This window comes from Temnothorax longispinosus, chromosome 7 (assembly GCF_030848805.1).
Source record: "Temnothorax longispinosus isolate EJ_2023e chromosome 7, Tlon_JGU_v1, whole genome shotgun sequence".
NCBI classification, from domain to species: Eukaryota; Metazoa; Arthropoda; class Insecta; order Hymenoptera; family Formicidae; genus Temnothorax; species Temnothorax longispinosus.
Window position 1 is genome coordinate 19,808,113 of NC_092364.1, and position 26,909 is coordinate 19,835,021.

The 26,909-nt window shown below is 41.3% G+C and overlaps 5 protein-coding genes across 9 annotated transcripts; 3 read left to right on the forward strand and 2 right to left on the reverse strand.

The window, feature by feature from the left end:
• Positions 1-939: 939 nt before the first annotated feature.
• Positions 940-3,726, reverse strand: Ipp (inositol polyphosphate 1-phosphatase). Of its 3 annotated transcripts, none has more exons than XM_071783995.1 (5): positions 3,601-3,726; positions 2,891-3,152; positions 2,328-2,598; positions 1,888-2,056; positions 940-1,674 (listed from the first exon to the last, which is right to left on the reverse strand). In XM_071783995.1, exons 2-5 carry the CDS (start codon positions 3,101-3,103, stop codon positions 1,224-1,226), a joined length of 1,104 nt encoding a protein of 367 aa, XP_071640096.1. In that variant the 5' UTR covers positions 3,104-3,152; positions 3,601-3,726; the 3' UTR covers positions 940-1,223. The 3 variants fall into 3 exon arrangements, with proteins under 3 accessions (XP_071640096.1, XP_071640097.1, XP_071640095.1); XM_071783996.1 differs by lacking the exon at positions 3,601-3,726 and adding an exon at positions 3,218-3,587 and having other exon boundaries at positions 2,891-3,141; XM_071783994.1 differs by lacking the exon at positions 3,601-3,726 and adding an exon at positions 3,218-3,587.
• Positions 3,727-4,029: 303 nt separating this feature from the next.
• LOC139816475 (pyruvate dehydrogenase phosphatase regulatory subunit, mitochondrial) lies at positions 4,030-8,323 on the forward strand. Its single transcript, XM_071783991.1, has 14 exons — positions 4,030-4,292; positions 4,431-4,643; positions 4,723-4,886; positions 4,978-5,141; positions 5,215-5,398; positions 5,557-5,762; positions 5,849-6,164; positions 6,246-6,403; positions 6,481-6,629; positions 6,887-7,094; positions 7,163-7,252; positions 7,372-7,551; positions 7,628-7,828; positions 7,932-8,323. The coding sequence occupies exons 1-14, from the start codon at positions 4,030-4,032 to the stop codon at positions 8,139-8,141; spliced, it is 2,706 nt and encodes a 901-aa protein (XP_071640092.1). The 3' UTR covers positions 8,142-8,323.
• Not1 (CCR4-NOT transcription complex subunit 1) lies at positions 8,204-20,672 on the reverse strand. Of its 3 annotated transcripts, none has more exons than XM_071783981.1 (20): positions 20,506-20,671; positions 19,609-20,415; positions 18,590-18,802; positions 18,078-18,512; positions 17,689-17,985; positions 16,620-17,563; positions 16,372-16,525; positions 15,138-16,127; positions 14,715-15,047; positions 14,512-14,625; positions 14,172-14,420; positions 13,798-14,091; positions 13,387-13,629; positions 12,661-13,077; positions 12,290-12,556; positions 11,980-12,200; positions 11,699-11,905; positions 11,336-11,456; positions 9,512-11,040; positions 8,204-9,065 (listed from the first exon to the last, which is right to left on the reverse strand). In XM_071783981.1, the coding sequence occupies exons 2-20, from the start codon at positions 19,708-19,710 to the stop codon at positions 8,990-8,992; spliced, it is 7,206 nt and encodes a 2,401-aa protein (XP_071640082.1). In that variant the 5' UTR covers positions 19,711-20,415; positions 20,506-20,671; the 3' UTR covers positions 8,204-8,989. The 3 variants fall into 3 exon arrangements, with proteins under 3 accessions (XP_071640082.1, XP_071640081.1, XP_071640083.1); XM_071783980.1 differs by having other exon boundaries at positions 11,330-11,456; positions 20,506-20,670; XM_071783982.1 differs by lacking the exon at positions 8,204-9,065 and having other exon boundaries at positions 9,508-11,040; positions 11,330-11,456; positions 20,506-20,672.
• Positions 20,673-21,687: 1,015 nt separating this feature from the next.
• Rswl (tRNA methyltransferase roswell) lies at positions 21,688-23,467 on the forward strand. The gene is made up of 4 exons (XM_071783334.1): positions 21,688-21,838; positions 21,924-22,313; positions 22,409-22,976; positions 23,068-23,467. The coding sequence occupies exons 1-4, from the start codon at positions 21,774-21,776 to the stop codon at positions 23,401-23,403; spliced, it is 1,359 nt and encodes a 452-aa protein (XP_071639435.1). The 5' UTR covers positions 21,688-21,773; the 3' UTR covers positions 23,404-23,467.
• A 1,682-nt stretch (positions 23,468-25,149) lies between these two features.
• Pfdn4 (prefoldin subunit 4) lies at positions 25,150-26,681 on the forward strand. The gene is made up of 4 exons (XM_071784437.1): positions 25,150-25,334; positions 25,431-25,535; positions 25,665-25,781; positions 26,072-26,681. Exons 1-4 carry the CDS (start codon positions 25,296-25,298, stop codon positions 26,225-26,227), a joined length of 417 nt encoding a protein of 138 aa, XP_071640538.1. The 5' UTR covers positions 25,150-25,295; the 3' UTR covers positions 26,228-26,681.
• The last annotated feature ends 228 nt before the right edge of the window (positions 26,682-26,909 follow it).

Consider the following 26,909-nt stretch of genomic DNA (forward strand, 5'->3'; position numbering starts at 1 on the left):
GCTCGTACGAGAGGCCCTACGGATATATACGATAAACTGATGATTTTCACCTCCAATAGTGCCTTTCGACCGATTACTGAACGGCCAGTTCGCCCGGAGGTCATTGACTGAGGGAGATCTTAGAACGATATATTCTTATTGTTAGTCCGATCTTATAAGATTGTTTATAAGTACGATCTCTCTCTCGAGAAACTACACGATCGCTTCATGGAGCTTTACTGTTGTTAAAATCAAACTTTAGACGATCTTAAATACAAGGTCGGATTGTGCGAGAAACTACACGATCGCTTCATGGAGCTTTACTGTTGTTAAAATCAAACTTTAGACGATCTTAAATACAAGGTCGGATTGTGATTATTATGAATACCGCCCTTTTATTGTAGCGATATTGAGGAACTCATCGTTCGCTTTCCTCGCGCGTATCAATTCAGGTGATCGCTAATTTTGTTATTACGCAATATTTAGAATAAGTACTCTTTGGCAATTTACACGTTCAGAACCATCAGTGAGCGGTGTATGTAGTGACATAATATCGAGCTTTAAATTTGCACGTTCATTTTTTTTTTTTTTTCCAATTCTTTGTCGAAAAATTCCGGGCTCCGACGGATCGTGTTGCGCCACTGGCGTACGCGAAGCAACGCGAAGTGTTTGCGAAATCACTCGCGCGAAAGTTCACAGGTGTCACGAAGTATGTATACAATTTTTTCAGACATACCCAGTTGGAGCAGTGATGGGGGGATGGAGGAATAAATTCGTTCTTGCACATGTCAGCGGCCGCTATTATAAGCTGCGTACATGTAATGTTACGCATTCGGGCCTCTCGGCTCTAGGCCTCGGGCCTAAAAACTTAAACGATCTATCTATTTGGATCCAATTTATTTATTATATCATAATTAACGATTAAAGCTACATCAATTTAACAAATAATCAATTTGTCAAATCAACAAATATAATATTAGTTTATTACTGGATATATTACTTATATAATAAGTATATTGTACAATCGAATCAAAGTTTACAGATAATACCACAAAATATAGTCATAAGAAATTGCTACGAAAACATCATTTAGAAGTTTTCACATAAAATTTGTAGAGTAAAATATAATTTTTATCTATATAACCAAATAGTAAATAACTAAATAGTATGTAATGTAATTAGCGTGAAAATTTTCCTAGTAGAATGTCGAGCTTTAGCGTCAATGTATCTTCGTCGTACACTTATTAACGAGATCTGCATAAAATACATTTGAAAGTTTCCAGAATTTGGGGATCTCTGTAAGCTATCAAGCCTGCACGATTGGAGAAATTTGTGCCGATAGGTAAATAGTTGACGCTCAAATTGTCCGAATCTGGATGCACGATAAACTCTTTAAATTCTATGATACCTCCGCCGACCGATGACAGGAGAGCCTGCGGTCCGCACGTGTCCCATTTGTAAGTGGAACCTTTCGACAAGATGTAGGCGGCCGCTTGTCCAACAGCAACGCTCAGTATCTTGTATCCTGCCCCGGTTACTTCCACCAATCTGAATCCACTGTTTAACAGCTTTGATTTTACATCTGCATCTTCGAAGCGGCTGAGCAAAATGATTTTATCGACGTTGCACGTGCTGCTTATGGAAGACTTGGCGATGCCTCCTCCCAGAAAACCCCAGTAACATTTTCCTGTCCATCTGTTCAATCAATAGTGTGTAATGAAGCGGAGAATGTAAAGCTCACATTTCTCTAATATCAAAAATACGTAGGTTTATTACAAACACGAAAACAAATTACTTTCAATCTCAACAAATATGTTTGGTAACGTATAAAAATGCCCAGAACAAGTAAAAATCTTATATTTTATGATTATTAAAAGTTTATCCGTTTCACTCTTAGTATATACTTACTGGGAGTCCACAGTGATGCAAAAAGGTTGATTGACTACACCCAAAACTGGCACTCCCGTACTTTTCTTGTACGCTCCAATTAAGACAGTGACACAACGCAACCCACTCAAATGTAAACCGGTCTGCTCGTCCACTGCCTCCGTTGCGCTTATGTAATCTGCTGTTGAATCTACAAAAGTTCCACGAATTGCTCCACAGGCATGCATTATCAAACTACAAAACAAACAGAAGTTCTTACAAGCGTTGCGTCTCAGTTTACAGGCCAATTACGATTCTTACTAACAAGAGAGTCATAGTTTTTACCACAATACCGTCCAACTTTTATATATATATATTTTTTTTTTCAGTCTTGTCCTGAATTAATGCAAATTTACTAAATATCAATCGAATATATGTAATCTAGAATTATTTTCTGCCATGCGCTCGTACATTGCACCTACCAATTGGATCTATCCAAATACCGAGGTCGTCTACATTGATGTCGAAATCATTGGGGATGTCTAACGTGATTGGCACGTCTGAAAGCTGAACGTCTTTATGGACTTCAGCAGCGAGCAATTCCGCTGCCACAGCGTCGTTACCCATAACTTTCGTCAGCAGCTGTGTCGTATCTTTGCTGCAGGAGCAGACTTCAACGATAATAGATTCCCCCATGGTATTGCTGAACACATTGGTTTCCTCGCCCTGCACCAGCTTGGCCAGCTCTGGAAACTATGGCGATAATAATTTTGAAGTTTAATAAGTCAGAAAAACATAGTTCTTTTCACCAGCGTCTTATACTCCTACCATTCCCAGTCAGAAGTGACAAGTTGAAAAGTCGGCTATTAGACGGCTATGTCGTCTATGGTTTTATAGAGGTCTAATTTGAAGGACACAAAAACATATAATCGACCTAATTTTAGACGTCTAGATATCAACCGTTCCTTTGGTTGACAAGTCGTTGATTCGCCGCCTTTTCAACTGATTATTTCTGACTGGGTTTATAAGACCTCTTTGTACTCACTTCAATTTCTATGTCGTGCCTGATGGTTTCCTGAATGAGAACGTCGGCTAACGTTTTGAAATCCTGGAAGAAACGAGGGTTCTTCTCCTCCAGAGATTTTTCTTGCACCAACAACTGAAAAAGAGCCTCCTTTTGCCGGCAAGTTCTGGCAATGTTCGCCGCCTTCTCTGAAGCTTGCAGAAGGACTTTTAACAATCTGCTACCGTTTCTCATTTTCTTTTCTCTAAAGACCTATGCGGCACGGAGTACGTCTGCTGAAAAACTAAAATTACTTTTATTATTGTTCCCATTATCGCGCATGCACGCATTGAAAAAGAAGCATTATACCGTGCGACGGTGCGCGACCCGAGAAACCTTACAAGCTCCATTGGATGTGTGAAAATTAAAGATATTGATTTTCTCTATAAATATATAGCACACATAAAGCATCCTTGTGCATTAAACGATATCGATAATCACTTCAAAATAGCGCCGCTGTCTCGGACTATTAACAATTTCATTCCGCATGCGAGGAATGAAAATTGCGGCCGTGGCAAAAAAAAACATCAAGGCAATCAAGCGTAAGCGGATGTATTTTATTTATAAGCCGTTTGAAATTTTAATTACAAAACCGCGAGAGTTACACAAGATAAAAGCGCTGCTTCTCGTAAATATTTGTAAATTAGAAAATCACGCAAGTGTATAGTCTTTAAAAAAAAGAAATAGAGTACATTTTGACACGCTGCTTCGTGGGGCGCAAACGGCGTAAACTCGCTAAAAGAACAGATCTAACAGTGCAGAAAGTGCAGGATGCAAGTATATATGTTCTGTGAGGATGCAGCATGCATATATGTCGACAGTCGCAATTTTCTTTCGCTGTTGTGATTACCGTAATGTGATATATCAATTTGTTGCAAAAACAGGAAGAAGAATGTAAACACGAAGAACGAAGATAGTAAGAGAAACGATCTAGATGTAAAGGTGTGCAAGATAACTGTACAGGTTAGAAACGCTCGACGAAGGAAACATTGCCGGCCGAACATAAAAAAATGCCTGGCTACGCAAAAACCACGTTTATTGTACTTTTCATGGCTCGAGGAACGTTATAGGGATATCACGTGAATTAGCAGAGGCGTTATTTTAAGAATCTCGATTGCCCGATGATTAAAATGTGGAAGCAATCCAAACTGTTGTACAGCAGATGCACAGTGCGAGGGAGGAAGGCTCTCTCGCGCGGTTACGAAACTGGGGGAGCGGCGACGAAGAAAGAGACCGACGCCGCGGCTTCGGAGGACTCGGAACATGCGCTTCCTAAGGAAGCACGAGTTGTTATATGCGGAGGCGGAGTTATGGGAGGTGCCGTGGCGTATCACTTGTCCCTCATGGGACTGGGACCGGAGACTATTTTGGTAGAAAGTGGCAGGTACGCGAATACCCCCTTCAAATGTATTTTACTCAACGAGCCATTAAAAACACTCATATATATTTTTTTATCTTAATATATTTACACATTCTTCTTTTTACAATATATAACAAAGGTATTTCATGCGTCTGTTATCAGGCTAGGAGGTGGAACAACGTGGCACGCGTCAGGATTAGTAGGAGCCTTCAAGCCCAGTCTAGCACAAGTGAAACTCGCTCAGGATAGCATCGCCTTGTACAAGGAGCTGGAGAAGAAGGGCCTCTCGACAGGATGGAAGCAGTGCGGCAGTCTCTCGTTGGCGAGAACGAGAGACCGCATGACCTCGTTCAGGCGAATGAAGGCGCAATCTGTGTAATTATTTAGCGGACACGGCGATACCGCAATATCGGCGATATCGACATTTACGTTTTAAACTTGATTAATATCTCAGGTCACGCGACATCGAGTGCCACTTGGTTTCGCCGGAGGAAATTCGAGATCTGTGTCCATTGTTACACGTCGAGGATCTGGTGGGAGGATTGTGGATCCCAGGGGACGGCGTCGGCGATCCGTATCGGATCTGTTTGACGTTGATTCAAGAGGCACAGCGTAGAGGTATCGTACGATTAAAAAATTAGGATATCCGGAGAGACTTGATTGAGAGCTGCCCTCAAATTTAAGAAAATCACGTTCTCATTGTACCCAGGTGTTACGGTATTCGAGAATTGCGCGGTTACGAAAGTTATCAATCAGAATAGCCAGATAGAAGCGGTGGAAACGACCCGCGGTACCGTCAAATGCCAGCATTTTGTCAATGGCGCTGGATTTTGGGCGCGGAATGTGGGTAAACTCAGTGAGCCGTATGTCAAGGTCGGTATCCCTGATACCTGATTTATTAAGCAAAAATTGTCTGGCAGAAAGTAATGTCTTACTCGTTTTCCAGGTACCGCTTCATCCAGTGGAACATTATTATTTGCACACTAAACCTATTGCTAATTTAGATCCGATGACACCCGTTATACGCGACTTGGATGGGTATACCTATTTTCGAGAGAACGAAGGGCGGCTGTTAGCCGGTGGTTTCGAGCCGGTCGCAAAACCAGCGTTCGAAGACGGAGTGATTCCCGGTTAGATGAACATGAGAATTTTCCTGGACGTTTAAATTATTGCAAAAGAATTTTGCTCGTCTAAATTGATGTCACTAAATCAATTTATAAACTATTTAAATTGAGATAATTATTTATTTGTAATGTGATTAAAGATATTCTTATTTTATTTATTCTAGAGGGCACGGATAAGCGATTTTTACCGGAGGATTGGGATCACTTTCATATTTTGCTGGAACAGATGTTGCACAGAATTCCAAGTTTAGGAAACGCAGTTCTGGAGAGACTCTGCAACGGGCCTGAAGCGTTCTCTCCGGATTGCAGATGGATCGTGGGAGAGGTGCCGGAAATACGTAATTACTACATCGCCGCCGGGATGAAAACGGTTAGTTAAATTAACTATTAACTGATTAAGTCGCTTAATCGCATCGATTCCCGTAATTCTTCGATATAAATTGTGGTATTCTAAAGGTCGGAATATCCGCCGCTGGCGGAGTCGGTCGCGCAACGGCGGAATTGATAGTTAACGGCTCGACTTCGTTAGATATGTACGAGTTAGATGTCTCGCGTTTCCTCGGGCTGCATAACAATCGCAAGTTCCTGCGCGATCGGGTGCGAGAGGTGCCTGGGATGCACTACGCGCTGCAGTATCCGCATCTCGAGTTCAAAACCGGACGAAATCTGAGGATGTCGCCGATTTATCCGAAGCTCCGAGACGCGGGCGCCGTTTTCGGCCAGGTCATGGGCTACGAGAGACCGTCCTGGTTTCAGCCAGACGATGACTGCGGTAATTTTGCACTACTCACGACTTTCTGTCAAAACTTTTGGAGAATCCCATTTCCGTACTACAAATATTTATTGTTAACAGATTTGGAGTTTCCCGACGGTTTCCAGAGATACAAAATAGCTTACACGAATACCTTCGGTAAGCCACCCTGGTTCGACGCGGTCGCGCAAGAATACGCTGCTTGCAGAGAAGCGATCGGTCTGAGCGATTATTCGTCCTTCACCAAAATCGACTTATGGGTAACTATCCAAGGGCTCGTGTATCTTTCTGGGTAAACTTTCATTGAGATACTAATATCTTGCTTTTTGTATTGCAGTCGAACGACACGGAAGTTGTGGATTTGCTGCAGTACTTGTGTTCAAATGATGTGGATGTGCCCGTGGGAAGTATTATTCATACCGGTATGCAAAATCGTCGTGGTGGTTACGAGAACGACTGTAGTTTAGCGCGGATCGCGCCGAATCAGTAAGTTGCAATGAATAAATTTGCATCGCACACGTGGCGATGGTTCATTATTGATAATACAACCGAGGTGTGGTTTTACATTAGAAAATAATTGAAAAATTAAAATACATTTCCTTCTATAATTTTTTGAAGAGATCGATCGAGTTTGAAAATTGAAGAATTGCTGATCGTGCGTCGCGCTTTGGTTGTGCTATCAGGAATATTCTCCGTATAAGGAAAATGAATCTACGAGTACATTCGGAAACTTTTTCACTTAGTTACATGATGATTGCTCCAACCATTCAACAAACGCGTTGCAAGGACTGGATCCACCGTCATCTACCGGCGGACGGTTCTGTCGCCGTGTCGGACGTCACGTCGGCGTACACTGCGATTTGCATAATGGGACCGGCCACCAGAAAACTGTTAACTGAACTGACAGACATAGATTTAAATCCAAAGAACTTCCCGTTTTTCACATTCAAGGTAACACAACTGAATTAAAACATTTAAATTACGTTATCATCCGTTCGCTTTCTTTTTTTTTTTATCAGGAATTGGATGTTGGACTTGCCAATGGCATTCGTACGATGAATTTAACGCATACGGGAGAACTTGGCTACGTCTTGTATATTCCAAACGAGGTAAAAATCTATTCGAGTAATCGCTATTATACCGTCTTTGCTCTTTTGAGTTATATCGGTATTAAAAACAAATTTTCTTAGATCTATAAAGCGTGTTCCAAATTTCTTCACAATTTCAGTTTGCATTGCACGTCTACACAAGGCTAATAGAGGCCGGAGCGAAATACGGGGTTAAACACGCTGGTTATTATGCGACGAGAGCGTTACGCGTTGAGAAGTTTTACGCATTTTGGGGACAAGATTTGGATACCTTCACCACTCCCTTGGAATGCGGAAGATCATGGAGAGTGAAATTCGATGTAAATATTACTTTAAGGATTGACATTTTAAAGGAGTTTGTTATATGTGAACTTATATAAAACTTTCATTCCGCAGAAGGAAGTCGACTTCATCGGCAGAGACGCTCTTTTGAGGCAGCGTGAGCAAGGAGTCCAGCGGAAGTACGTACAGTTACTGTTGAACGATCACGATCTCGAGTTCGATACTTGGTGCTGGGGTGGCGAGCCTATTTATCGAAACGGAAAGTATTGCGGAATGACAACGACCACGGGTTACGGATTTACGTTCAAGAAACAGGTGAATTTAGTCTCCCTCGTATGCTTAAAAAAAAAATCTAAGCTTTACAAGAGCGTCACCGATAGTTTTTCCTCGAGATAATTTGTTGAACGATATTCCACAGGTATGCCTTGGATTTGTACAAAATTTCGATTCGAAAGGTCAACCGCAAGAGGTGACGAACGAGTACATATTATCGGGCGATTACGAAGTGAACGTCGCGGGTATCATGTACCCCGCAAAGTGTCACTTGCACAGTCCGAATTTACCGACCAAATTTCCCGATAAAGAGAGAGACGCTTATCACGCCACGCGCGACCAACAGTCTGTGTAATCTCTCGTTCAGAAATAACGCTTTCAAAGTCTGTACAAACGATGTATATACATATAGCAAAAGATTGAATAAATCGTTTAATAATTATCACTCAAAAGTTGCTACATCGAAAAATCTAAAAGTCGCAGTAGAAATTCTTCAGGATCAAAGAATCTTGTAAATAAATTACATTGGGCCTGTCATCTCTCGTGTCATTATGTAACTACTTCCTCTTAAAAAAATCCATATCTATGTATATACTAGTATCCTACGCTATGTCACAGATTTCAAAATGTATACTTAAATAATAGTTTCTAAAGCGTATATCTCTCTCTACAAATATCTGTCTCGCATTGTACAACATATTCTAATGCTTATACACCTTCCTTCGGGAATACAAATTTGCAATAAATCGTACGCATGCGCGAGAAATACTCATCGTAATTGCGTCTTTTTGTTTGAACACCATTTGTTAATTTTCATGAGCTTTTGTTCCACCACGATACACTTTATTATGTATATACTGACACTTGTGTCATGTGTACAATGTCGTTTATATATATATATAATACACAGTGTGAAATACATTGTCCGAAAGACACGTTTAGTGAGGTGTATGAGGTTTTGCTCCCCTTATAATCGACGTATTCCTTCTTATTAAAATAATTAACGTAATAATTGTCTCACTTACACATTATATAAATCGATGCACACTTATTTACGATTATTCAGCATCTGCCCATCTCAACAATTTAAACGCGATAGTGCGCGATTTATCGCTACATCAACAACTTTTTACACGCAGTACCTTCAGTCATTACCTTCATTTTACTGTACACACTGCGATAGTTGAAGAGTGAAACGCTCTATCACTCTGGAATCTCCGTCTCCGCCGTGGGTATTTGCTTCTGCACCATACACGATCGAGCTACGGATTCGAACAATCTGAAACAATAACGAATGTTTAATTAAAAAATAAATAAAAAAAAAAAAAAAAACGAATCACCCAATCAATTGTACGCTAAAGACTTGTGGATTCAAATTTACATTCTACATTCGGTGCTAAATGCAACCGAGACTTTAAATTCTATTTCTTTTATCAATATTTTAGATTGACGTGTGATCATTGTGTTGAGAATTCAATTTTTACCAAAAAAATCCCAAAATTGAAATCGGTATCAAAATTAAATTCTTCATTTCAGTTTCAATTCAACATACTTATGTTGTGAATAATGTTGATACGATACCAATATAAATTTGACATTTAACGCCGGATAAAATTGAAGCTTGTTAGGATTGTTTTTTAAGAATATATATGATTTCCTTCCGGTAGAATTAAAATAATTTCGGTGCAATTGATTTCTAAAAAAAAATTAGGAAGCAAGACTTACTTTTCGATCTCCGGCGCGCAATGTACGAACTCGTGCGACCAGAATTTATACGTCGGATTCTTTATGAGTTCGATGAAGGTAATCAGAAGCCCCCATGGATGTGGCCTGTTTACAATCAGTCTCTCCAAAAGAACCCTTGTAATTTGCTCCTGTATCGCTTCTGTGTTCGCTTCAGCGAATAGGTAGAGAATCGTACAACTGAAGTAATGCGTGTGACTGTTAGGATACCGCAACTGGTTCGCTATAGCGTTCAGGAACAAATAACGGCCTTCGGTATCCAGATCGACGGCCAAATTCTGGAAGATGTCCATGTGCGCGGAGTGCGCGATGGTAGACATGTTAGGCGTGTGACCCTTGCTGCGAATAAATTGTATAGCCTGCGTGCCAACGTAGAGCACGAGGGCATTCATCAGCTGAATGTTGTAACGCACACCGGCCTCTTGCGACACCTGCAAATTGCTGCGGAGTTCGGACAGGAAGGTGACCGGCGCGCGAGCCTTCAGATAAGAGTCGAGCTCTTTCCTGAAGGAATTTGGCTGTATCGTAGACGCGAAATTGGTAAGGACACGCGGAGCGTGCGATATCTCCTGCAGCATATCAACCTTCAGATTCGGCGTGAACGGATCAGGTAGGCGCATATTTCTTGGGAACGCACTTAAAATCAAATTTCTCATTTGTATGCAATTCGGTGGTATCACATCGCAAAATCCATAATGATAATCGCAAAGGAACTCCGGAAAGTCGTGTAGCAGCACGAGCAACACACGTAGCGTCCCTTTGTATAGACTCGTCACAGGCTTTGCTAACTCCGCATTTCGAAGATAGGGTGCGAGGTACTTGAACAGATCGATAAGGAGCTGCGCGTACATCCCCCAGCCCTTCTGCTGTGGCGTGATAGCCAGCATGCGGCCGATGAAGACTCGGTGCGAGACCAACTCTAGCCAGGCGTAACAGAAGCCCGACGCTTTCGCTGGCCGCAGAATGTGTAGGGTATGGCAAAAGGCGGTTAGAACTTGAAAATTCACGGCCTCTAGAACCGGTTCGGGCGCGCACAACTCCAAGAAGAGCATGATAAAGATCCGATGGTACGGCAATTGTTGGAAGTCGGCGCCACGTATTTCGTGGTCCTGGAGCAGCACACCGGCTACGATACCAAGCACCTTATTCAAGAGATTGATCTTGGTATGGGTATTACTAGCGTCGCCCGAGTGTTTCACCAATAATGCTACGAGACGTACGAACGCATCCAACGAGTGGAAGCACTTCGCACGTATAATCGAGGGAGCTAAGCCAGTTTCTGAAAGAGTCCGATAGCAAAGGTCGACGCACATTTGTGTGCTCAGCTTGAAGAATCTCGTGATGAGGTCGTCGGTTTTCAAGATGCCGTGGATGTTCATCTGATGGACGAATATGCTAAACGCTTTTGTGGGATCTCGCGCGTACTGCGGATTATGGTGCATTTGCACCCATTCACGTAATAGATACTCCGTCTTGTCCATCAGTCCGGGTGGATCGTCGAAATCGCGAGCCTGTAAAAAGTGAATGTACGCCACATGTTAAAATCGTTTAGGGCTACCGAGAGACATATTTCGTACTTTGTTAACAATGTTCGTCGGTATCATTGGAAAATATTCTTTACGATAACAAACACTGACTGAAAATTAATAGAATATAGCGTTCAACTGACACCAACTATTACACCACGCAAATTAAAAAAAAACTGCGATACCGACAAATATCGATAAACAATCATTAACACAGTACAAAATATCGCCGGTATAATCTACTTGGATTAAATAATTTGAACAATCTACTTACTCTCACCTGCAGGATTCCAGAATGAATGTGCGCTGTAGGTCCTGCTGGAGCTCTGTCTCCCAACACACCGGAATCAACATTGGCACGTAATGATTCGACCAGATTTGTCAATCTGAAGCCCGAGATTCTGAAATAGTGAAACATTTATACATACTTGAATAAATACAAGTATAATATATTTACAACTTAATGAATATAATATCGTATCCATTCTAAAAAAAAAAAGCAAGAGGCTTATTGCTGCCGTTTTTCGGCGATGGGTTCACTCGCTTTGCTTATTTTGTGCTGTGAGAATAGCCGTCAGGCCGTCAGTTTACGCTATTTGTACGATTGTCAAACGTTTTCAGAAATTAATATTTGTAACAATACCCTTCCGGTAGTGATCGGTGAACCGACAATCGAGCCAATATCTCAATCGTGTGGTACAAGTCAGTTTCGGTGACATGAGTCGCCTGCCTCTCGTCAATCAAATAAAGTTGAACCAACTGCATGGCGAACACCGTTGCCAACACGTTTCCCGAGTCTATAGCTTGCGCTATAGCTAAGTCGTATTGGGGAAGACTGATCAAGTGAGATCTGCGAAATAATATCGTCCGTTAGCAATGTCTTCCAGACATTCCCCGAGGGATATGGTTTAACCGATATCGTACCTTATGAGGTAGTCCACGGCTTCGAAATTATACCGGTAGTCCTCCCGGCATTCGATCAGACAACGAGTCACGTTCTTGTTCGTCCATTGCATGCCGTATGCACGCGGATCTTGAAGACACTTCAAGATCCGTAAGTGCACTTCTCTGTAGCGTTGTATTAGACTATCGGTATCGATGACGCCGCTGTTGAACATGGGCCCGTCTAGCAAACCCTCGACAGCCTAGAATATATAATCGCCGGTAAGTTCTGTTCGTGCTGCAATCTTACGATTTACTTGATTGAATATCACAGTTTACTCGCGTAACTCACTTTCTTTAATAATGCCAAAGCTGCATTGGCGTCTCTTGATCTTCTCGTGACTACGATCGATTCCAGAAGACTGTGAAGGATAGCGTGCTGCGGTGGCGGTGCCACGGGTGCCATGGCAGCCAATAAGACCTCGACTTCCGTCGCAAGTTTCTCCAACATTGCGCCCATTTCGTCGTTGCTAACTGCTACAGTTGCGTAGGCCGCTACTTGTTGCGCCGTAGCGACTGCCACCGCAGAATTGGGTGTGAACGCGGTGATAGGAGCCTCCTTCGGGACATAATAAAGAAATGAAAAACCCAAATGAGAGAGATTCCATATCGTGAATGTTAACTTTCAGATATGTTAATACAAAGTCAACAAATGACCCTTACAGAAATAGGTTTCGGTATAAAGAGCGCTTGCGTATCTCGTTCGGAGAGCGGAAGGAATCCTGGAATATTTCTTGAAAATTCCTCATATACTGCCATTTGCTGAGGCGTTACGGCACCCATCTTCAGCCTTATCTGCTCCGGCATCCTCTCGGCCTGATACTTAACAATCGGATCGCAGTATCTTTTCCCTTCTTGCCGGGCGATTTTTCGCAGCTCAATTTCATTCAACAGCCGTTTGTCCATTTCGGGTATTGCTTTCTCAATAGCGGTCTTTTGTACGAACGCACACGCGAGTTCCATGTTATCAGCAGCGACTACACTCGCCGCTTGTTCGACAAGTTCCTTCTGCTGCGGAGTCGTACCGATTAACGCCGTGAGAAAGGCTTGTTTCAGATTCGTGCTAATTGATGCCAGGATCTATACAGAAATAGATAAAACATTAATAAACGGTTGAATGGCATTAGATTTTTTAGAATCGGAGATATGAAAAACTTCCTTGAGAGTTTTATTTGACTTTATTGAAATGCTTAAATAAAGATCCAAATTTAAATTTAAAATCACTCATTCTTCAAGATTATTTCAAAATCACTTATGGTTCTCTTACAAATAAAGAGTATATTTGTTATGTATGATAATTTGAATAAAGTAATTTTTTTCGTGTCCAAAATTTCTTAACTTCTTGCCGATTTTTATAACTTTGTAGCGATGCAACAGGTGCAAACTCACCTGATCACGACACGTGATCATAGCCATACCAGCGGTTAAATTGCGCACCATGTGACGCGCAGCTGTACGCATTCGTACATCTTCCGGGTCCAACGCAAAATCTTTCCTCACAATTTGCTCGCTGGTTGTAAGAGCAATTTTAATGGACCTATCTACAACAGGATGGATCCACTCCTGAATTGCTCTTTCAACCGCCGGGCGAATGAATTGTTTCAAATGAGGATGCGTTTGGAACAGAGGTAACTGAAAGCCCATGTAATACATCCATAAAATATCGAACATCCATATATATCAAATTATATATTTGATTTAATCTAACCGTGCCCTAATCTAATATGCATCTTATCATTCCTAACAATTTGCTTAATAAAAATAAGAATATTTCGTATAAAAGAATGAATTTTTCCATACTTGATTGTTGGCAGTAATGTGTTGAGATATATTAGCAATGCCTGTTACAGATATATCCATGTAATTGAATCGTGGCTCGGGTGGGCCAGCCGGTAACGAGGGTGTTGTATTCACGGGTGGCGCAGTTTGAGGATTGATGGTGCCGCTTGTTGTCGGCCCAACCAACTCCTCTATAGGCCCCTGAGGTTGCTGTTGATTGTTAGTCGTCTCCGCTTTCTTGTTCGGATGCGACAGCTGATATTCCAGATTGCGCAATTTTTCGGGATCTTTCAAGTAAATGACCGGCTTTAGCTCCTGCGCGAAAACAACTCAGTTTTAATAAATAGCCAAGTACGTTACGTAGTTAAAACGGAATAGACGTAGCGCACACTTACTCCAACATCGATGCTTAGATTCTTACAAAGTACTTCTATTTCGAATTTCAAATTCAGTTTTAAGTCAGGTTCTTGATGTAGTTCGGCTAGAACGTTCATAATTGCCATGGTCCACGGATTGGGTGGTCGGAAGACACGACTTTTCGCACAACTCTCAAGTACTTTCGCAACAAAAGGTACTACATAAAGGAGCTCTTGCTGCCCTTTGTGATATGCTTCAACGAGTAAGCTTTTTAGATCTATATCTATCTGTAAAATATAATTAAAATGTGACAAAATTCATACAATACCCATAATTGTATTAATTATAATATACATGATATTTGCATAGAGAGTATACCTGTAAAATAGGCTTATTCCTGCCGAGTGTTAGCATTCCGAGCCAGTGTCCCAAGTTCTTCAACAGCGATCGGTCAGAGAAGTTAGCTATTCCCTTATCGCTTCGTAAGAGAACCTATGATCAAATAAAATGTAGATAACAGCTATATAAATAAGATAGAAGAATTATCTGAAAGCATTCACAAAATTCTTCATTTCACCCACCTTGATATTTCGGAATGTTTCTCTCGTGACCATTTTATTCACTTCAGGTAATTTTATACAATCCAAAAAGTTCGAGTACAAGGCATGAAAGTTCAACTCTATGCTGGCACGCTTCATTACTAAGTACTGTGCCATCCACGGCCAGTACTCTTCCGTAACAATATCACGGATCTCATCACATTTCTGTTGCAGATTCAGCTGGCTGAGATTATTGAAGATGAAAGCAGTTTTGTCCTGCAAGGCTTCCGGCGGTGTCGTAATTTTTTCCTCCTTGTCTGTTGCCACGAGCAACGTATCGATATTAGTCGCATTGGCGACCGAGGGCATAGAGGCCTGTGGGAAAAAAAACGCGATGTGTCACGCACGTACAAATTGAAATTCTGAAGCGAGGAAAATCTCGGGAATTTTTATTACTGAACTTACTCTAGCCGTGAGAGACGTAGTCGGAGTCGTAGACGGTTTCGCTTGCGTCGTGCTAGTTGTGACGGTAGTTGTAGTCATGGTTTTGTACGGGGTCGTAACCGGAGCCAGCATTGCCGCTAGAGTTTTCGAGCCCTGCGGTCTCGACGGTGGTTCCTGTCCTTGTAACCCATATTCTATATATTCCACTAAGTGAGGCGGGAACTCGCTGAAATGCGGGATCGTTCTAACGTGTTCGCAGTACGTTTGGTATTCCTTCAAACGACTTTTAAATCGATCCAAAGCCGTTATGCCAAAGTAATACATCTTGCTGCCCTCGGGTTTTTTAAGCGCATCAAGAACGAATCGCAGTGCTAATCCAAGTGTCATGTAACTGTTGACAAGACCTCTCTCGATAATTCCACCGAATAATTGTGCCGTTATTTGCAATTCCTTTTCCGGATACTGAGGGAAAAATCTGTATTCTTCGAACAAATTTCGCAGCATACAGTTAAACACCTCTCTCTCCCGTCTGATACCAGAGTCTTGAAATTTTTTCAACATGTCGAGCACCTCGTCGATCGACAAAGTCGGATGCGGTGGATGATTGTATATACGTTGAAAATAACTATTAGCTTCGTCTTCGACCTCTTTGGAGACATTTTGTCCCATGTCTGGGAACAAATTGGGGGTTTCCGGCATTCTCGCTTTCTCAATACCAGCTGGCGGTCCGAGGCGTCCCAGTCCACCTATTGTACCACCCGGGAGGACAGATGGCCCCTGAGTACCAACCGGACCAGAATGTAATTGCGAAGATAACGGCAACATAGGAAATGGACTTGGAGAAGGTCCCATGAGTCGTGAGGGAGATCCGGGCGCCGAGACCAGAGGACCTAGCGCGCCGGGCAAATTGAACGCGGAGCTACTTGGAGGTCCAAGACCCGTGCCGAGACCCATGGAAGCAAGACTTGAACCAAGATTTCCAAGAGAGTCCACTTGCTTTGAGGAAAATAGCTGTAGAAGATAACATTAATATAAATGGTTACATACGCATTATAACGTATCATTTTAAGTAAGATTTAAGTAACAAATAAAAAATTTAACAAATACAAAATTTATTTAATCAGGCAAGAAAAGAAAGAGAGAAAAACAAGAAAAAAAGAAAGGTTAGAAATTCAGAGATAAACAAAGAAACTGCGCGATAAATATTCATATCTATTGACAAAAGAATAAATATAGAAAGAAAAAGTGAAAGTACTTGGCTTCCTAAAGTTGCCGGATTGAACGGTTCTAATCCTCGATGTCTCAGGACTCCTGGCGGTGGTGGTCTGTTCATGGTGCTCTTACTCAGCATTATGCTGCAATTCTGCACCATTGTCAATATTACCTCCGAGAGTTCTTGGGAGACACTTCTACGACATATGAAAACAGAAAAATCAGATGTAATTCTTACAGTGTAATTAAATGTCGATGAACTACATAAATTTCGAGGGAAAAAAAACATACCCGGTGCAAACTTGTAAGCAAGCCAAGATTGTAGTGAGTGTTTCCTGCGGCAGTTGGCTTGCCTTTGGAACTGTAGGATCTTCCTTGATACCAGGGCCCATGACTTGAGGGCATCGTCGTTGTAGGAACTTGACACATGCAGCGACAAAAACTTCACCGTGATCTCTGATCTTATCCGTTAACCATTTTTCCAGTTTTAGATACTCTCGTCGAGAGGCCAAACAGGCGAGATCAATGACAAATGGAAACGACTGCGAATTAAGTAAAGCGGAGAGCGCTTTCAAATCTTGCGCGACATCCAAGATTCGCGATAATCTCGTTTGATCATGATCACCACGCGTATACCATTCTGCCATAGCATGCATTATAAGTGACTTTATCTTAGTATTATTAGAATGCCACGCATGATGCAGTATCACAGCAGAATTCGGATGATTGCCAAGAAAGATCGGCAATAGCGTAGTGAACATCTCCTGCCTCAGTATTGTGAAAGGTGGATTGATCTGCAGTAATGCCAAGATAAGTACGTCCGGGCAATGTTGGAGCGGCCATTTAAAGATCTCCTGTACAGGAGTGAACAAGCCTCTTTCGGCCATGTGTAAAAGCAATTCGACTATGTTCAAGGATCGCCACGTTTGCCCTTCCTTGCTATCGGCCTCGGGAGCCGCTTTTAATACATCGACCGTCACCGAATGATACGGATAATCAGCGAAGCAAAATATGTCCGGGCACTTGAGGATTTGTTGAATTAGAGAAAATTGGCCGTCTATATTTTCCCAGTGCCGATACAGAAGCTCAACGGGAAACATGTCGGGCGGATATCCTTGATGTTGCAGGCCCAGCTTGAGACCCGTAATCAATAAGTTTAAGCTTTGTCTGTCCTTGATCATAAACTCTGGATGATCTAACTTCACGATGACCTCGTTCCAAGACAATGTAGATTGCTGGAAGATAAAAACAGATAATATTGGTCACAGCTGCATTACGTATAATTTAGTTCATCGGTAAAAAATGAATCTTATATAGGTACAAAATTAATCAATTATAAAGATGTGACATATAAACTTACTATCTCTTTCAGTGTTAGAACGAATATTTCAATGTTCCATGTTGTGGGAATGGTACTGTCCGATGATTTCTCCTTATTGGAGTCCTGCGAGGCAGTTGAGTTGCCCCAAAACGTTTGTAGGCCTCCAGCATCGTCGAGATTGCTGCAGGTACGTGCCATTTGTGACAGCACACGAGCGACACATGCTGGGGATATCTCCCTGGGGCCTAAACCCGTTAACGACGATCGACATTCTTCTATGCTACTAGTAAAGCTATATCCTAATTCCATAATCAACTCTACAAGAGTGTTGTTATCCTGAAATTAAAAAAAAAAAAACGTAAATGTATCGTAATTATAATTTTATAAATTACTGACAATGTTACAAATAAATAATGATGTTTAACTACCATCTGAGTGACGGCCATGTTTAACTCGATGTTGAATTGCAGAGTTTCCTCGTCTTCCGGATACAGGAATGGTGCTAGCACCACTGGCACCAGTTCGCGGGGAAAGTCGCGTCGTAAATGTTTAAGAAACTTTTCTTTCGTTTCCGTAGGTAGATTATACGGATTGGCAGTATGGAGAGCCTGGCTGAGTATCAGATGAAGGACCTGGGGCAACGAGTCGTGCAAACCACCCTCGTGATGCTTGCTACTCGTCTCAGAGTTTATGTAATTCTTTATCAGCTCAGGCAGTTGCTTCTGAGTATGCTCCAAGGCTAAAGAACGACGTTCAGCGTTCTCCGAGTGCTGCAACGCAATCGCAAACGCAACCTCCTGTACCAAGGTCAGGCCAAGTGTTTTCTTCAAATTGACAAAAAACTTGGGGGAGGGATTCAGTGACTGAAAATATACAGAAGTATTAGCGTATGGATCTCTCTATTTGCGACAAATGATAACAAATGATTTTTCACAAATACCTTTTGATGATGTAAAGGATTATCTATAGCAAAGCACAAAGTAGATATAAAAGCAGGCTTGCTCAATAAGCTGTTGCACTCCTGTTTCAACAGCTTCGCTTGGAAATAATCTTTCGCACTCGAATCTGACGGCTCGCCCTTGGAAAAGTCAACGCTCGAGAACAGACAGCGGAACAAATGTCGTTCTGCCTCTAGACCATGCCACTGCACCAACTGCGGAGGGATCAGAATTTAGTCCACTGTTGTCCCGCATTTGACCTTTGGTGACTTCGACACGCTCGCATACACATTTGTAATTTACAACGTCTAACGATCCAAAATTTAACTTATATCTTTGTGATAAATTTATAAAGAGATTTGGAAGAGATCTTGGTAACACAAAAAAGGTAACAAAGGACAGGATATACTTTTGTACGTAAAAATGTTGGAGCGGGAGAATAGAGACCCCTGTTTACAAGGTTAAGATATAACATAAAGTAAACACTGGTACATATAAACAGAAAAAAAAACAATCTCGCGATTCAAAAGAATACGTTAGGAAACAAGTAGATGGATATTGGATCAGGCATTGAAAATACCTTCGACATATCAAAAGACACGGTTGTGCCTCGCGCCGAGTACACGCAAAGCAAGACCGCACCGTGACTCTTTTAACGCGAACGCACGAGTTGCAAGCACGCGAGATTTTGATATCTCAACAACAAACGAACGGATCTCGATAACGCGCGGGCTAACGCGACGCACATGGGCGGACACGCACGTGTAATCTCCACGTTGCTCCGCGAGCGTGCACATCTACGTTCGACGTCGCGCGGTCTACTGACACGAACATCTCGCTTTGTGTCTCACGACCAGCGAGGAGAGACGCGCGAGGGGAGAGCAAGCACGCGAAGAACTTTCGAAAGACGAATGGCGAAAGGGTGGGGGGGGGGGAAGAGGACAAAGGTGAGAAAGGGGAGGTCGTGTGACGGATTTCTGAGACGGAAGACGGAAAAGCGCGCCTCGGCGCGGATACTCACGCCCGATATCTCCCGGCAGCTGTCCTCGAAATTTTTCTTACTCAAATTCGCAACCAAATAACTGATCTGTGACAAAGTAAAAGACAACGAGTCCAGGTTCATAGTTCCATGAATACGACCTCGAAAGCTTCAAACGCGTTTGAAGCTTTCTTCGGTATCCACGAGTTGCCGCCGCCGCCGTCGCCGCCGACGTCGCCGCTGCCGTTGCTGCCGATGCCGCCGCCGTCGCCGCTGCCGCCGCTCCTGCTGCTGCTGCCGCTGCCGCTGCCCCGGGTTCTCGCCTCCACGTTAAAAGCACGAAAGTTACATTGGCGCAATCCTACGGCCAACATCGGGATTGATATTATTGGGGTACAGATTTCACAGCAACGTCATGGCGAGCACAACACGGACGATGGGGGAGAGGGCTCACGAAAAACACACACGTAACCAGCCGTTCGGCTCGTGGATCAGTGTCCGTCCTCTTCGGCCGTCAGCGAATTTGTAGAATCCGACCCAGTTCTCGTTGCCGATCCGCACGTCGATATCGATACCGCGCGCACAGAGCGGGCACACTATTGTTCGCCGAGTTCGCACACTACACTGAGTTGACCGAGTATCGTCGCCGACGGTGCGCCGCCTCCTCGCGGTCCGATTCCTCCATGATGGTGTGAGAGAACTGCAAGGGGATGTTACGGAGTTCTCGTGCGAGACGTGCGCTCGTCGAAGGTGGCCCAAGTGGTCCAAGTCCAAGACGGTCTAACGACGGTAACGACGCGCTGTGCTATATCTTTCTTTCTCTTTCTCTGTCACACCAACCCGGACCCGCTGAAACGCAATATGGCACCCAATATTAGTACATATGTAACCCGTCGCTAACCGTTCGTCGACGAACGAGGTTGCGAGCGGGCGCGTTACCTTTTCCGAAATGCGGTATATTTCTCGCGCGATACGTTTCTTTTCTTATTCGGGTGTAATGGTATCGCTCTTCTACCGAAAACCCACGGTACCGTCACCTTCGTCAACGAGATCGTCTCGGATCGTCTGCACTCTGCACCAACTCGTAGCCATGCACAGATGCACGATCATGCACGATGCACTGCAAGAGTGCCAAGCCATTTGCACACGAAGCTGCACGAACCTGCACGAAACTGCCCGAGTGCCCGAACGACGTGGTTTGTCGTTTCATGTGACCTGGACTTCGCGCTGATTGGCTGTTGGTTTAGCCCGGCTTCTAGAAGTTTGTTCTAGATTTATAGAAGATTCTAAAAAGTTTGATCGTTTTCCAGATATCGAAGATAAGTGGGGTCTACAATGGAGTCGTGGGTTGTGAGTCGTAGGAAATGGACCAATCACAATCGAATTTGAGGAGAATAATTGACTGTGATTGGTCAATTCTTGCGACTCGCATTGTAGACCCCGCATAAAGGTCACGCCATAAACATAAGCATAAGGCCTGGTCTACAATGAGTCGTATGTCGGAGTCGGATGTCGCAACGTAGCCGATGGTCCAATGAGAGAATTTCTTTTTCGGAAACAAATTTTCCTCATTAGGCCCGGTCTACAATGGATGTCGGAAGTCGGAGTCGTAAGAAATTGACCAATCACAGTTCATTATTCTTCGACCGCAAGGAGAATAATAGATTGTGATTGGTCAATTTCTTACGACTCCGACTTCCGACATCCATTGTAGACCAGGCATTAGACTATCGGCTACGTTCCGACATCCGACTCCAACATACAACTGATTGTAGACCGGGCTTTAGACATTCTGAGTATTTTTTAAATAAATAATGACTGCTTAAGGAATCTTAAAAAAATTATTTAAAATTTTTTCTTTACTATTTTGAACCCTTATTTGAACAATTTGAACCTTTTTGTAATGGTCGCGTTCAGCAGATAGCCAGATACAACTGTTGAGTTCGTCTTATCAATACACTGCGTTGATTGGTTGGTTCTAAAAGTAAGAACCAATAACGTTCGACTGCTACTCAGCGGCTTGGTCTGCTGAACGCGCCCAATGATATGAGAGCAGATATACAAAAAGATTTGCAAAACTAAACTTGAGATTAGTTTTCTTTATTTTGATTGATTATTTTAATCCAATTTCAATCCCAAATCCCAATCCGTAATGTGATACGGGTTTTAATTAAATTGACCAATTGGATGTGAATCCTCCATAAGTCATGCGCGCTTGGTCCGGTCGTCCGGTCCATGAATCGAACCGCACTACGGTGGTTATAAGAGTTAGGTTAGGAATCCGTTTGTGCTGTGTGCAGTTTATGATAAAGTGGCGAGCTATATAAAAACCAATAATTTAACTAATTAAATTACAGGATGCTCAATAACGTGAGGAGATGTCTGACAGTCTCAGTTAGGACTCGTGGGAAATTATTAATACGATCGATCCACGAGAATGTCCTGTCGCCCGTGCTCCATTCTCGCGCGAACGCTCGACGTTCGAATAATGCGGTCTACAAACGTTTTTACTGTCAAGCTAAGATCGACGAGCAAAATCTAAAGAGCATCGATTTGAAGAATCAACAGGACAAGTTGGACCAGCAGAAGTTGGATGACGTTCTGTCTGATCCCGAGAACAAGAAGCGCTTTCAAATATTAGAGTTGGAACTGGACGTCTTGCGGCACAATGCTGAGAGAGTTCCTGACAATATTGAGCCATCGGACTGGCTGTTGTTGTTAAACTCGCCGACCAAGACGAGAAGAAAGTCAGTATTTCATTCCCTATTTCTCTTTTCTTTTATTTGAATTTATCTTTGATTTGGCTGATATTAATCGAGACCACGGTTTTTCCACTGTACAGAAGGTACCTGGAGTTTTTGTGGCGTAATGAGAGAGCATCGGAAAATGAAAAGGCGAAGAAAGCGTTGAAGAAGGCCGAAGCGCTCGCTAAAAAAGAAGCGGAGTTGGCCGACGACACCGGTGAAATGAAATATGGGCTCCTGCATAACACGCTATTTATGCGTATATACGAGACGACTATAAACCGCTTCTACAATGGCAAATTGCTCCAGAGTATGATGTTCGAACCGAAGTTAGTGTTCGATTGCGGTTACGACGACGACATGAACCATCGCGAGATACACAATTGCGCCAAGCAGCTGTCTCTGGCGTTCGCCAGCAATCGCCTCCACGCAGATCCCATGTGCCTTTATTTCTGTAATTTTAACAAAGATGGATTACTTAAGCGTTACCTTCATCAAAACATACCCACATTGATGAACGATGATTTTCCGGTGACAGTAACGTCCCAATCTTATTTAGACTTATTTCCAAAGAATCAGTTGGTGTATCTCACGCCACACTGTAGAGTGAATCTAAATGAATACGATCCAGACGCGGTTTATATCATAGGTGCATTGGTAGACAAGGTAAACTGACAAGATATATCCTCTCTCTTTGTGTGCGCGAATATTCTTTTTTTTTTTTTTTTTATTAAATTAGATTGTCGTCTGTTTATAGACTAATTCGCAGCCGTTGTCACTGGCAAAAGCTAAGAGGGAAGGTATCAGCATGGCCAAATTTCCTATAGACACATATCTCGACTGGGGTGCTAGCTCATCAAAGAATCTCACGCTCGACCAGTGTACCAGGATAATGTTGGACTTGAGACATACGAGGGATTGGAATAAGGCATTATCGAACAATGTGCCAACCAGAAAATTGAGGAGTGCCAGAGAAAATAGCTTACGACAGAAACTGTATAAGTCCATATCCTCAGATACATATAAAATTGAGGAACCAGCTGAAGTGCCGTTAAAAGACTTTACCTTTGGAAGTAGGAAAATTAAGAATTAATGTTCTTTAATCGTTGTATATAATTAGACTACGGCAAATTTATATAAAAACATAACGAAAAGCAGCAGCTTGTTAATTACCTCCCTCTGTATTATATTCTATTATTAAAATTGGAACATTATAATCTTAGGACTTTATAAAATTTTCTAAAATAATAAAATTTCATTAATTTATAATATAATTGTCAGATTAAAATAGAAGTTTTGGATAGAAATGGACATAATACATATGAAAGTCAGTCATGTCTCTCGGTTTGACAAAAAATTCCAGATTTTTCAGTTGTACTGCCGTTACGTTGGTTTAGGAGACATGGGTGCTTCATTGTGTTTTTTGCGTTGCGTCGTTGTTACGGGAATGCAGAATTTCAAGCAGCAGTAAAAAAATCCGCGCCCGGGATTCGGCGAGACGGATCACAGAAGGTATCTTGCGCGCCTACAACTGCGATAAAACTCGCAGGGAAGTCAGGACGCGGACCTTCGACAGGAACCGCAACCTGCAAGAAGTTTCGGCGCCAACGAGCCCGCAGCCCGGATTTCCGTTTCGCGTGATCTGTCGCAAATTGATAATTGGATTATATAGATTAAAGATTTCTCTCCTGCAGCCTCCTGCTTGCATCATCTTCAGTCACATTTTTTTGTTTAATTGTTTTAAAATGCCTTTATTTTGATTTTACTTTTTATCCGGTGTTATGCGCCTTTGTAAATATTTGTTTTAGATCTCCCACCTTAGATCTTGAATTAAAACTACCGCGTTTATTCGATTTACGTGCAAAAAAGGTAAGCGGAAAAAGCAGAAATTGTCGTTTAGCACTGGGAAAGGAGTAATTAAATGTTAAAAATGGCATTAATGCAAATTGCATCTTCATTAAATATCATGTATTTGTTATATTTCCTCTGGGAAATTTTATTGCTTTTATATTTAAAATTAAATGCCATAATGGTTAATGGCTTGATAGAACGATCTGCTGTATATAGTTATAGTAAGAGGAACGCACTGCTCAGTACTGAGCATTGAGGATTAATGATAACTGAGGATTAATGATCGCAATAAACTTGGTTTTTTGATTATACAATTTGTTTTTTAACATATCAGACATTCGTTTTGTGGTGGCCGCGCGCGCCTCTACCAATATGGCAACACATATTAACCACGTTTTCTCGCGAGCGCTCGACCGCGCCGACTAAATATATAAACAAATTCGACAACAATAATCATTGCCCTGATCGATACTCTCACGGACGATCTCATCGGACGACAAGAGTTAGGCGCGCATATAGTGGAGTGGTGTGCAATAAATTAAAAAAAAAAAAAAAAAAACTATCCGTTTCTTTGTTCAACATAAGCTTGAAGTATGTACGTTTGTACTTCAAACTTATCTTGAACAAAGAAACGGATAGTTTTTTTTTAATTGCTTATTAGCTTATTAGTAATAAATAAAATAAATTAAATGTGCTTTTTTCTTTACCCATATATACATATGTATTTTAAAGCAACATTAACTAACAATAAATAAAATTTAAATCTTGACTTCTTGTACCACCTGATAGTTTTATGAGCTTTTTTGCATAAGCATAATAATAATAATAATAAGTTGAATTTATTTTATATACATAAAAGTTAATTTTTTTAATCATTTAAAACAGACCGTCATGTGCCACGCATGCGCAAACGTCTCCTCAGACTGACGGCTGACGCCATATTGGTTTTCTTGACTTCACTCGAGTCACGTTACTCACGTTTTCATCTATGCTTTTGGATAGGACTGATAAGGAGTGCCCAGACCTGTTTATATACGACCGGGCTCATAACACACGGCTTCGAATTCTATTTCCCACGTAATTTGAACGATTATTTTAATGCGACAATTATAGTGATTATAAAAAAGTATAAATATGGCAGGAGGGAAAAATAGTCAAACTGGATTTCAGCCGGTAAAACGATATTACAGAGAATATTGGAAATTAATAGAGCGATATTGTTTCATGTATTTACGATCTAACCTATTTCGTAATTTGATATTTTGCAAGGATTCCGACGTTCATATCACTTTCGAGGAACAGCAGAAGATTAATAAGTTTGCAAGACAAAATGCTAAGTTGGAGGACTATAAGGAAGAACTTAGAGTAAAGCAGGTAATTCAAGTTACTTTAGTTTAAAAGGATTAAAGAGCGATTCTTTCGTCCTCACTGAGTTGACCTTATTTGGTCATGCAAAAGCTTCGCATGCACCATGAGCGATAACTGTTTATTTGCATTTGACAGAACGAATTGAAGAATTTGGAGGATGCTTCCGACGAACTCGCTCTTATGGATGACGATGTAAAAATACCGTATTTTATCGGAGAAGTGTTCATCTATCATTGCCTGGAGAAGACGCAGGTGATTAAACGGCAATAATTATGAGTGCGATGATTCTTGACATCATCTATGTCTTAAATAAATATTTTAATTCAGTACTTCCTAAGATTTGTAATTCTAGGCATTGACTTGAAGTATATCAGCGTTTTTTAAGCCTATTACCTTCCTTTTTCTATCTCTAAGAGAAAGGAAGGTAACAGGCATGAACGTAATTTCCAGGCCAATGATCATTAAATCAAGAATTACAAATCACTGTTTTAATTCATGCTTTCAACTACCTAATCAATATTAACAAAAGCTATTTTTTTTAGAGCTCTTTGGAAGATGCTAAAAGTAAGAAAAAAGAAGAGATTGCGAGATTAGAAGGCAAATGTGTAGATTTGAAGACTATCATGACTGAATTAAAAACACAATTGTATGCAAAGTTTGGTAGTCGTATAAATTTGGAATCCGAAGAATCGGATTAATATTTCTTCTTATTGAGACGCATTGATTACCATTTAATATTAAAAATACATTTATTACATTATTGATATTTGCCGATGTAATTTTGTTCATTTAAATTATAATTAATAAATAATTGTTTGTAGATTTATATTGCTATATTTCTATGACGCAATTTCTCCTGAGAAGCTTAATGTAATGTAAAATAAGATTTTTAAATATTTCCTGCAAATATATACCAAGTAAAGCCTTTTTTCTTAAGAGTTATTTGATTGATGCTTCTTGATTGAAGATTTCCGAGTTCTGGAGTTACAGTGTTACAGTTCATTTAGAATCTGACGGGATACAGATTACAATAATTTATAAATTTCCAAAGACTTGTTACAGATACTTCTTTTAATTGCTTCAATAACTGTACGTTGAAATTATATCTTTATAAAAGGGCTGATTAGTCCCAATAAATATTCTTCACACCAAGTAATGTCTTGACTTTATAAAGGTTCCTTTAATAAGTAATTTTGATTTTTTTTGTATTATAAATCTACATGACTTCTTAATAGTAAATAAAATAATAATAGTGAAGAATTATTTAAATATATGCTAAGTGATATGATCAAGAATTAAATTTAGATCTTTTGCTAAATTTCTACAATAGGGATAACAAAAATGTAATAAAGTAGAACTTTTCAATTTGTCGTTGAAACT

Coding starts and splice junctions, on each gene's coding strand:
- LOC139816475 (XM_071783991.1), top strand. CDS start 4,030: ATGATTAAAATGTGGAAGCAATCCAAACTGTTGTACAGCAGATGCACA. Junction 4,293..4,430: donor ATTTTGGTAGAAAGTGGCAG/GTACGCGAATAC, acceptor GTCTGTTATCAG/GCTAGGAGGTGGAACAACGT. Junction 4,887..4,977: donor TCAAGAGGCACAGCGTAGAG/GTATCGTACGAT, acceptor CATTGTACCCAG/GTGTTACGGTATTCGAGAAT.
- Not1 (XM_071783980.1), bottom strand. CDS start 19,710: ATGAACCTGGACTCGTTGTCTTTTACTTTGTCACAGATCAGTTATTTG. Junction 11,041..11,329: donor CTGGAATCCTGCAGGTGAGA/GTAAGTAGATTG, acceptor CACTTTTTACAG/GCTCGCGATTTCGACGATCC. Junction 9,066..9,511: donor TGCGCGCCGGAGATCGAAAA/GTAAGTCTTGCT, acceptor TTATTGTTTCAG/ATTGTTCGAATCCGTAGCTC.
- Ipp (XM_071783995.1), bottom strand. CDS start 3,103: ATGAGAAACGGTAGCAGATTGTTAAAAGTCCTTCTGCAAGCTTCAGAG. Junction 2,057..2,327: donor TATTTGGATAGATCCAATTG/GTAGGTGCAATG, acceptor GAACTTTTGTAG/ATTCAACAGCAGATTACATA. Junction 1,675..1,887: donor TGCATCACTGTGGACTCCCA/GTAAGTATATAC, acceptor TTGATTGAACAG/ATGGACAGGAAAATGTTACT.
- Pfdn4 (XM_071784437.1), top strand. CDS start 25,296: ATGGCAGGAGGGAAAAATAGTCAAACTGGATTTCAGCCG. Junction 25,335..25,430: donor GTCAAACTGGATTTCAGCCG/GTAAAACGATAT, acceptor ATATTTTGCAAG/GATTCCGACGTTCATATCAC. Junction 25,782..26,071: donor ATTGCCTGGAGAAGACGCAG/GTGATTAAACGG, acceptor TATTTTTTTTAG/AGCTCTTTGGAAGATGCTAA.
- Rswl (XM_071783334.1), top strand. CDS start 21,774: ATGCGCGCTTGGTCCGGTCGTCCGGTCCATGAATCGAACCGCACTACG. Junction 21,839..21,923: donor ACGGTGGTTATAAGAGTTAG/GTTAGGAATCCG, acceptor ATTAAATTACAG/GATGCTCAATAACGTGAGGA. Junction 22,977..23,067: donor TAGGTGCATTGGTAGACAAG/GTAAACTGACAA, acceptor GTCTGTTTATAG/ACTAATTCGCAGCCGTTGTC.